Source organism: Geospiza fortis, unplaced genomic scaffold (assembly GCF_000277835.1).
Source record: "Geospiza fortis unplaced genomic scaffold, GeoFor_1.0 scaffold172, whole genome shotgun sequence".
Classification (NCBI taxonomy): domain Eukaryota; kingdom Metazoa; phylum Chordata; class Aves; order Passeriformes; family Thraupidae; genus Geospiza; species Geospiza fortis.
This window is the reverse complement of record NW_005054309.1, coordinates 5,081,075-5,092,080: the sequence shown is the minus strand read 5'-3', so window position 1 is coordinate 5,092,080 and position 11,006 is coordinate 5,081,075. Positions and strand designations below refer to the sequence as shown.

Here is an 11,006-nt window from a genome sequence, read left to right as displayed (position 1 = left end):
TCTTTCCCCTGCTACTTTCTCTTCTTTTTGCTACTATGTTAGTGCTTCCTTTAGGAAGGCTACTGCAGAAAAAAAAAATTGTGCAGTAAGTGGAGGAGTGGGAACTGTATTCTTCTGCTTATCAAAATGTGAGGAAAGGATTAATTGTTTCTAATTCCTTAAACTGGAATATAAATTGATTCAAAACATCTGTTAGAAAAAACATGCTTACAGTTTAATAACAATACTGTGCAGAACTTATTAGTAGGCATCACAGCTTGAAAGTAAAAACTCTCAAGTGTTATGTAAAGACATCCTTGAGCAGTAAATATATTTTCTATTTTAAAGCTAATTGTTTCTCAGGGGAAAAAAACAGCAACACTCCCTGACCTGGTGGATATTGTAGTATAACTAATGTGGGATTAAACTGATGTTTCATCAAACCTCTTGCTGTGGAGGGAGGAGAAGCAACAGTTTGCCTAGTAAGATGACAGTGATGAAGATGACTTCAAAGTCTGGGAAAGAAGTGTAAACTAGAAAACTACAGAAGGTGTACTAATGTCTGTAAGGATGTAACACTGTGGAAGGCAGATGAGACCCCAAACAAACAAGAGTGTCCTGTATTAGTAAAGTTGCAAAGTAATACTGTACCTGCTTAATGTGTTTTGCTTTTTTTAACTCCTGAAGTGATCTCTCATTGAAAAGAGTTAGTTCTTCTATCTTCTCTATCAAACCGCTTGTTTCTTCTCTTTTCTTATCAATTGTTCTCTTTGTGATTTGGACATCATTCTGTTTCAAAATAAGTTATATTGGGCTTATTTCAGTGAATGGAAATTGCCACAAAAGCTACCAGTTAATTTTAAATGAGATGAGATGTATTTAAGTCCTGGAACCAGGAACCATCACCATGATGTGTCCAATATGCTGCTCTGCAAACTGCATGGCATGACCTCATGCAGAGTGCTGCATGGGGACTTCGGACAACGCTAAATGCAACTGTACTTACAAATTTATGAAAACTATAAAAGTAATAGCTTTACAAAACAGCATTCTCCTCTTTCTGCATGGGCCTAATGATAAATTGAGACATTTGCAAGCAGTCTGTCACACGTTGATGAAAGCTCAGCTTGTCTTTCCAACATTCAATGCTTGTCTTCATGGTAAGGGCAGTAATAATCTATTTTTTTGGAAGTTATAGGGAATTTATGAATTTTTCCACATGGGTTACACAAAGTTCTGATACCCTTTAGTCTACTACCAACTTCTTAATTACTAAGACCCAATCTACTTAATTTGCTGAGGGTTCTAAATGAAACACAGTCAAAATATGTTCTAAGGGAGTTACCTGAAGTTTCCTGTACAGTGACTGTAGAACATCATATGCCTTTTTCTTTTCTTCTAAAGTTTTCTTAAGTTCAGCAACTTTTCCTTCCAAAACTTCTTTTTCATCTGAATTAATCTCCCCTTCTAACCGTGACAGCCGTCTCTGTATTTGCTGAATATAAAAATCCTGTTAAAATAAATTTGAAGAGAATTAATAGTCTGAGATAAGCCATAAACTTGGATCTAAATGTTGGCTTTAAGACAGTCACCCAATTAAGCTATTGTTTTCTAGCTTTTAGACCTCATTAGCAAAATATCTCAGATGACTGATGAGCAGTGATGGTTTGGGGTAATCTTCTAGAAGAGTAACAAAGCACACTCAGCACAGGCTGCTGTAGGGAGGCTTACAATGGAGTTGCCATCTTGTTGCTACCAGTGGATGCTGATATAAAAGCAAATTTTCAAAGTGGTGCATAGGAAATATGCACATAATCCAATTAGTAAATAACAGGATTTTGGCATGTACCTCTTGTATTGCTTTAAAAATATACCCTGAGGTGTCTGTGGTTCAGAGGGATCAAAGTAAAGAATGGATTTTAGGAATTAGTTGTAAAAGCAGCAGATCCAAAAAATAATGAAACACACAAGTGCAAAATGTAGGTGATATACTTTGAAATTTCAGTAATTTCAATTTTATCTGTACATCTAGAAACAGAAATAAATGCAGACTTCAAATGACACTGCATAACAGTTCCAAAATGGAAAACTGCTCAAGATTACAGAATTCAAGCAATGTGCTATCAGTAGACTCAAGAAACAATCATAGTATGAAAATACATTATTATTTTACCTGGTTATATATTAATTCTTGTTGTTTTAACAGATCTGCGTCAAGTTTGCACAGTCGACTCTTGAGACTTTTAAGTGTTTTTTGACCTCCCTCAATTTCTGCCAGAATAATCTTCTCCTTATCACTCTGCGCTTTTAACTCCTGAGTCTTCTTGAAAAGTAGGTCCTTTAACTGTCTCATTTCATTTTCTTTTTCCTGGTGACAAATTGATCATTAAGTAGAAGAAATAAGTAATTCACCACATCAATTTCTGAGAAACTGTTTTTATTAATCATAGATAGAAAAATATTATTACAATATATATTAATATGAACGTGGAATTTTGTAAGTCTTCAAAATGGTTGTCAAAAAAACTATTTGACTTAAAGAGGAAGTAATACTTTTAGTTAAATGTAGGTTGCCTAGACAAATTCAAAACTCCAGATGTGAAAGGCAAGTGTAAGTTTAATATGAAATTATTATGGACTGTAGGACATGTCAGTAGGCTTTGCATCATGCTTGAACAAAGGAATTTTCTTCTGGAAGCAAACTGATTTTTAAGCATGTACCAAATGCTGAGCTGTATTTCTGATGCTAATAACAATTATAAATTCATCCACTGACACTAGATCATGATTTGACCTTCACTTTATGGTCCTTATTGCTTATCTGAATTAATTTTTTCAACAGAAATTGTTGCTCTCCCTTCAAGTGAGGTTGTTAAAAGAGATAAGACATTCAATAAGCTTCACTGTTCAACAGTGTTCTGCCACAAACTGAACAGGGAGAAGTACCACAGAACTAGAGAGCAAAACAGTGACATTTCGTCCACATTGTTCCTGTAAATATCTCTTCACAGCAAATTAGCAGATGCAGTAAATAGCCATGTGTGTCTAATGGTGATGGAAGGGAGGCTTCTGACTAATAGATTACAGACATTGTTCAAGAACAGTTCATCCTAGCTAAAATATTCCCCTGCAGCTGTGGAGCTGCCAAGCTCAATGTCATCTTAGGTTATCTGCCACAGACATGGGTAAAGAAACCCTGCTAAGGCTTTTGCCACCCTGGAAACTGTCTAAAGGGGAAGAAAAGAAGGTTTTCATTTTAATTAAATGCTACGTCATTACTTGTTTTCAAATTATCTGAAAAGCCAAAACAGCAAGGCCTGTAATTTAAGAAACTCTCTATAAAGGAAAGACATCCCATCCCTAGTTTCTGAAAGTGTATTTAAAATGTGTGATTAATGCCTGTGGAGTTAAAAAGTTTGAAAGATCACATTCACTCTACTGCAAGGCATCATTTCACATGCATGCTCTAGGAAACACAAAATGGAGAAGAAAAAAGAGAGCATACAGTTGAGAGAGCATGCAGAGGTACAGCTTTGTTGTCAGTCGTGTGGGACACATGCTGTCACATTAATTTAACCTGGTCATTCTGGAGCAATGAAAGCTTCAGAATATCCAATGCTCAGTTGTCCACCAAAATGTAAAAGACTATTTCAGTCATGTTCAGTCAGAAGCTAAGTAGTGAAAATACTTTAAGAGAATTAGTAGCAAAATGACAAAACAGCATAAGGATTTCCTGAAACGCAGGAAAGTTCAGAAGATTGCATTACAACACTGCATTTATTCAAAATCTCTTTACAGCTAAGCAGTTGATACAGAATTTTTTTCCCTATACTTAATTTACAACCTAAGAAGTGGGTTTTCAGTTTTATAAAAGTATTATTAGGCGTGTTAAAAAAAAGTCACCTTATTATAGCTTGTATATGCCACTTCCCAGATCAAAATCTTTATTCACAAAAATGAATCTAAAATGAGCCACTAATTATTTTAACAGTCCACAAGTTGGATGTGTCAGAGTATCATGTAGTAGAATTAAAATAATGAAGAGCAGACCAGGCCAGCCAAATCTGATTAAAAGATTTCTAAATAGTTTTTAAACTGTTTGCCAAAATCGCAGGTCTTTGCAGGTTTATAAATTTTGGTGGTGTTTTACTAGAGCCAAGAAGTTTTTGGTGGCAGTGATACTGAAAAGTCATCCTGACAAGATTCTCACTCTTTAAAAAACCTATTGATGGGTATCAGTATCCTGAACTAATATAGTTGGAATTACTTGGATCATTTATTTTCTTTCAGAGTTTTCTCAGCACAGACATATCTACATGTACACTTCAATATCTCATGAAATAGCTACATGTCCTATCAATACTTTAATTTCATTTTAATAGAAAATTTTTAAATTAAAGAGATAATTTTAAAATATAAAGCTTGAAAATACAAACAACTCCTCATTTCTAGAAACCATGAAAAACATTTTACCTCAACACTTTTTTCTTCTTCTTTCAATATTTCTTCCAACCTCAAAGCTTTCTCTTCTGCTGTGAGTGTCTCCTCAATTGCAAGCTTCAGTTTATCAGAAAGACTTGCATTTTTTTCATTAAGAAGTTTTAAGCTAAACAAAATGACAGAAGTGAAATGTAGGTTGCCTAGACAATGCTGCCAAAAGGAAGCAGCAAATCTGAGCAGTTGCCTCAGTCTAAACTTCAATCTATGATAAGCAAGGCCCTGATTGTTTTCCCCCACCCTTTAAAAACAAGGATAACCAAGAGTATTTTGCCTAAATTACCCAGTGCCAAATCTATGCATAAATAACCAGAAAGTTGGAAGTTTCAGGCAGAGTCACACACACAGGTTCTTTTCTCATTATTTAAGGTTCTTTTCTATCTCAAGGATTTGGTTGTATTATTAATCCTTACAAATGTTATCTTTAAAGGTCTGTTTCTTACCTGGCTTGTTTTCCCTGAATTTCTTTCTTCAGATTGGTAATTTGTGTTCTCAAAGATTCTAGATCAGAAGCAGTTCTGTTCACAATAGATTTCAAATTCTGCAGCTAATAAATGACAAAATTGAGCAAGAAAGCTCTTACTTACTTTGGTACATGGCAAGATACTTAAAATTATATTTTTCTATTTATTGGAAAGTATTCCATTGCTTTTAAACAGTGCTCTCCAAATGAGGAGTGCTGCAAATTCTGAGGTACTGTAAATTGGCCCAGCAAGTAAATTCAATAGACTAATTACACAGTATGAGTATTCGTAAAAAATAATAATAATTAAGAACATGAATTATGGAGGTGCTATGGACTGCAATTCTTGTCCAACAGCATCTGTGTAAGTGGAACCATGGTTTTATATTGCACAGCTGACTTGGCTGAGGCTCTTTGTGAACATGGATAACCTTATATATCTAATAAACATTTCTATGTCAAACTTTGCTGGATACATAAAATTATTTTGATTAAGATATCACTGTGACAAAAATACACAGATATTTAATTTGGTGAAAAATACATGAGAGCATACACTCCTTAAACAGGATAGGAATACAATCAGTAGCTCTTTCATCTTCACAGTATCACTTAGCAGCATAAGTTTAATTGTTTTCACTATCACAGATGAAGAAAACTGATCAGGAGCATGTATAGCAGGTTTCTTAGAGGTCACAAGTTGTTGGCTGAACTGTCTCCTTCCCTCCTTGTTTCTCACATGTATCCCACAGATATTCTAATAAGGGGAGACTGTTCTATTATCCCATCATGGAGCATTAATTGTGAAAAACTTCAAGCAAGAATCACAGCTTGAGATAAAAACCGACCAATTCTACAAACCCTCAAGCTTGCATGAATTATAGGGTAATCTAATAGCCTACACCTTGTTTGAGCTACCTACAGTTTAATTAGGAGATCAGTCTATAAACCACCTGCTACAGAAAAGCTATCCCAAAGTTAAGGCAACAGCAGATGCAGAGTTTTTCAAAAATTACTAAACTTGCTGAGTACCCCAGTGTTACCATTTTCTTATTAAGAAAAAACTTACTCAGGTAATACAAGTGTATCCCTTCTCAGCAGAGCCATGAAACTTGAATTACTTCTTAGAAATACTTCTACAGGCATTTAAGTAATTAAGCAGGGCAGCTCATTCCCAAGTTTAAGTGCAAATTCAGTACGGACAGCATCAAGCATGGCTTGTTCACAGGGCAGCCCTGTCCCACTGCCTCTTGATTAGAAAGCCACGTGAAAGCACTGGGTGTTTTCCCCAGGAATTGTAACCTCACCACCAGGCCATTAACTCATACCCCTGAGAGCACAGGACAGGAATTGTTTGGAATCTGGAAGAGATTTCTCTTATCTTTATCCAATATTGCAGTCTATGTCTGCTAAAGGAAAGAAGCCTCCTGAGGCATATAACAGTGTTGGAACATTTAAGAGAAAATTCATCCATTTTACACCCACACAACAGAGAATACATTCCAATCTTTTCACCACTTTCAATGACAGGATTAAGTTGAGGGCTCAGATCCCAATAAACAGGACTTGGCCGAGAAAAGCAACATTTTGCTGAATTATTAAGAGCCTAGTATAAAACCAGAGAAAAGGAGATGCTATTCCTGTATTTCCTCCATCTGGTGCTCAGTTGTTGTTTCAGTCTGTTTTCCTGAACTGTTTGGTCACTCTTACCTCATCCTGCAGCTGAGTCCTTCGAGTATCCTGAGCCTGGAACTCCTTTCGGAGGTTGTTTGCTTCCCGCTCAGCAGTGAGGATTTTCTTTTCATATTCCATGTTATTAACAGTTTCATTTACCAAAAAGGCAGTCTTCTCTCTCAGCAAAATTTCTTTGTTTCGGATCTCCTGTTTTATCTCTGCAATTAGCTGTCAGGATAAAAACTTTTTAGATTTGCTTGCATTAGTTGTGTTAGATTAATAAAGGGTACAACCAGAAGATCAATTCCTATTATGATTACTATTTTCCTGAGACAGCCCAGTTATCATTCTTAAAGTTACTTTATTCCATGGATACATCACACCAAACACTACAGTGGTTTTGGACAGGAAACTTCCAAAATATTCCAATAATTTAAAAACAAAAAGACACTGTAAACTCTTATGAAAATAAAATAATTCTTTATTGATTGAATTGGGAAAAAAGAAGCTAAGCAGAACTTCGGGTAGCCTTGAAACAGATGAAATTAAATAGGAAAATTATCAGCATTAATGATGCTTACTTTACCTGACAGATTTATAGCTACTCAGTGAAAATTGTGCATTTTGAAAGGTTAAGTAAAACATTAGCTACCCAGAAAATTATACTGTAGTTTTGATGTTAAAAAAAAAACAAAAAACCACCCCACATCAAACCCAAACCCCAGAAACGGATCAGTTACAGCAGTTTTACCAAAGCACATTGATCTATCTCCTGATCTCTTTTCTGCATCTGATGAATTGCATTCTCCCACTGCCTGATGACTTCTTGCCTTTCTTGATGAACCCTGCGAAAATCCTCAGCTGCTCTGTCAAGCTCCATCTGTTTAAAAGAAAGCACTTCCATGATTTCTGAAGTTTAAAATGCCACATATAAACAAGGGATCTTTGAGAACCTTAATCACAAACCTGAGCTGTGATGGTTTCTGTAAGCTCATTATCCAGAGCTCTGCGCTTCTGGTTTGCTTCCATGGTCAACTTTTCTATCTGAAGGTTTAATGCCTAAAATGAAAGGATATGAAAATATTTGAAAATGAAGTACTTGAAAATAAATAGATCACATTTTATAAATTCTTAAAGCCCTGCTACAATCAGGGCTTAAATTATTGAGGAATCAATTTTATTGTGTTTTAGAAAACAAAAAATTGACAGTGTAGCCTCCCAAATTTTCAGTCAATACAAGTGTGCATAAGCACCAAACTTCAGCAAGGCCAAAGTAACCCTCAACTGATGTGTGTAAATGTGTGTGTGATGTCCTTGGCATACAGCAGTGAGAGTGTTTGTGTAAACCAAAGTTTTTGGGTTAAGTATTTAATAAGTAAAAAAAGGAAATTTCTCCTCACTCTATTTGAAGAATATTTAAAAATAATAATATTAATAAATAAAGAATATTTAAAAATAATAATAATAACCAGGGTTACTTATCTCTACATTAATAATATACTTGGGAACTCACCCTTATAAACTCTGAACTTTTGACTGGAATCCCTCTTTATACAAACATATATGTTTATGTCTTCCATTGTTCCAGGTAGCTTTACTGAAGCAGCAGTAATTTGTTCTCAGCAATATCAACAAATGCAGTTCTTAAGGGAAATCACTATTCACTCATACTCGGTGTGAATTTTTGAACAAACTCCTCTTAATTCAGTGGCCGTGTTTCTAGACTTTATTATCTATTTGTGCACCCTCTCAAAAAATTTAAACTTAAATCTTACCCAGATGAATAAGCAAATTAATGTCTTCAATTATGTCTCTCATTATTGTAAAACCTGCTCTCTCAACTTCAAAATGAGCCTAATATGGAATTGCACTGTTGTGCCAAATGGAAACCAGGTTCAAAGCAGTGTTGTACAAAATCTTGTCTTCATTTTATCTGACTTGATAACATAACAAGGTCTTCAAGTGATAAAACGATTCTTCTTTGGTTTCTGAAAATTGCTGTCATTTCTACTTACTCCTAGTTTCCCTTCATCTTGCAGTGCATACTTCTGGATTGCACTGGCATCATTATCGGTGCGGTTTAATTCCTTTAGCCAGCTCTCCAGAAGTTCCTCATCCCAGTCCATCTGTTGTTTTAAGTTTTCCAGCTTCTTAGTGGTTTTTTTTATAGTATTCTAATAAAAGAAGAGAAAATGAAAGGTTCAATATCAAATGTCTAATATCCATTGAATAGTAATTGAACCAACCAGTTCAAGCTACTGTTAACAAGTCTACCCACATCTTGTTCATAGAACTGATAGTTTTCTTTTTTATTAATTATACTTGAGGAATGCAATTGGACATCCTGGTCTTAAAGAAGAAACAAGCCAGTAGGTTGCCACAAATTTAAAATGCAAATAACTTTAAACAGAAAAGTCAACCTCTGGCAAGATATACCCATCTGCAGGGTATTTGTTCCATATAATAAACTGATCTGAGGCATCCAAAGGTAAAGTTTCTCCCTCACTCATTGAGGCCCAGTTGTTGTTAGACCCTTATCCTACATATAAATTTTCAAATGTGACCTCTTCACATGACTGTAAAGAGACATCCTGACACAAAAATGAGAGAATCTAGATCCAGATGAACAGTGTGAATATCTTCATCCTGCTACCCATTCTGAGAGACTGGAGATTACAGACTTAAGAAGAAAAAGAGCAAATTTTAAAAAATAATTAAATAATTAATAGAAAGAAAAAGAGACAGTTTCAAACCCAGAAGACCACCTGTAATTGAGTAGCATTAGATTACTCTGTAACTTAAACCAAATCTTTGATCTTAAAATCATGACCCAAATCAAAGTTTATTTTATGTAGAGATTTGCCACCAACTATTTGATTTTTAAACCATTAAGAAAATACCTGTGAGAATTAGAAATACAGTGAGATGGATGCATGGCTGTGTATCTGGCATTAAGAACAGAATTCTTTCAATACCTAATTAATATTTGCTAAGTCTTGACCAGTCTATGCAATAACATCCTCAGTGTCACTTTACTTGCCTGCACAGGGAAAAGCCCATCCAGATAATCTACTACAGTTTGTAAGCTTTATTATAATTAACTATTAATGACATACTACCATGTACAAGTGAGGACAAGCCATAAAATTTTGCAATATAGGTGCTCCCTTCCAAAAATTCAAACCTTACTTCTTGAGTGTTTTTCTTTTCTCTCAAGGAAGCTATCTCATCTTTCAGTCGTTTAATGTCGTTTTTGAGACGTCCATATTCTCTCTCAGCAAGGGCTTTAAAGTGATGTTCAGTTTCAATCTCATTCTCTTTGGCTTTGTAAAGAGACTGCAGAATAATAAAGTTCAGTATTTTACAATAAACAAAAGGCATACATCAGCAATCTTTTCTTTTATACATAATTGAATCCCAAGTCAGAGGCGGTTTCACCATGTAAATGACAGAATTTTCAGAGAAAATTTATTGGTTTGATTTTAGTATCTCATATGCACACATCCTATCAAGTATCCACAGATCAACCTTTTGTAGCCCTAAAAGCTCAATTCTAAGATTTTTCACCCAAAATTAAGAATCTTAACATTTCAACACCAAAATCTTAGTCTCTTGATTACCAGTGACTTTACATCAGATCCAAGAGGCACAGCAAAAAAAATATTTTATTGTTCTGTGCTGAGAGAGACCTCTCCTGCTGGCCTATAGCAGTACCCGGCTAATGCCTAACTTTTCTTTCCTTTAATTCAAATTAATGCTTGAATCTTACCTGAGAGAAGTTTATCTCTTGTCTCACATTTTTCAAATGAGACGTCATTGCCTCTATGCGCTCCTCACAGTTGGTCAGCTCATTCTGCAGGTCCTCTTTTTCCTTTTGCAACTTGTGCAGCTGTTGAGGAGTTAGAATCGTCAAGTTACTGTTTGTGGTTAAGTGCTTATTACCTGCAATTACCTAAATAGAGTCACTGCAAGTATTAATGAAAAAATAACGTAAGAAGTAGTTGCTGCATCCCTCCAAAGCAGTGAAATGAGGGATTTCAGGAGAAAACCCGGAGTTTGCTGAGGGAAGGGACAACTCGCACCGCTGCTCCTGCGCGGCTCGGGGGATGCGGGGATCGCCCTCACGATCCCCGGGCAGCTCCGCGGAACCCGTGAGGTTTCCTTCCATCCATCCCTCCCTCCCTCTCTCCCCGGCCCCGGGGGAAGGCCGGGCCCCTCTCCCCGCGCTCACTTCGTCCTCCAGCGCCTTGTTCTCGGCGTTGGCCACGGGCACAGCATAGCCGGGCTCCCACTGCAGATCGGCCAGCACCAAGGCGGCGGTGGGGTTGGACACGTTCTCCATGGTGGCGGAGGGGCCCGCAAGGACCCGGGCTGCGGCAGGCCCGGGGCTGAG

General features: G+C 36.3%; 1 protein-coding gene across 1 annotated transcript in view; it reads right to left on the bottom strand.

Moving 5' to 3' along the window:
* The window catches only part of CCDC39 (coiled-coil domain containing 39), an 18,905-nt gene extending 7,905 nt beyond the window's left edge, over positions 1-11,000 (bottom strand). Inside the window, exons 1-12 of the mRNA XM_005419014.2 lie at positions 10,845-11,000; positions 10,383-10,502; positions 9,803-9,949; positions 8,629-8,787; positions 7,580-7,672; positions 7,365-7,493; positions 6,650-6,841; positions 4,920-5,023; positions 4,453-4,585; positions 2,153-2,347; positions 1,325-1,489; positions 631-768 (exon numbers count right to left, since the gene is read on the bottom strand). Coding sequence (XP_005419071.1) covers positions 631-768; positions 1,325-1,489; positions 2,153-2,347; positions 4,453-4,585; positions 4,920-5,023; positions 6,650-6,841; positions 7,365-7,493; positions 7,580-7,672; positions 8,629-8,787; positions 9,803-9,949; positions 10,383-10,502; positions 10,845-10,955 — 1,686 coding nt within the window. The 5' untranslated portion in view covers positions 10,956-11,000. The remainder of the gene's footprint in view (positions 1-630; positions 769-1,324; positions 1,490-2,152; positions 2,348-4,452; positions 4,586-4,919; positions 5,024-6,649; positions 6,842-7,364; positions 7,494-7,579; positions 7,673-8,628; positions 8,788-9,802; positions 9,950-10,382; positions 10,503-10,844) is intronic.
* Positions 11,001-11,006: the final 6 nt, after the last annotated feature.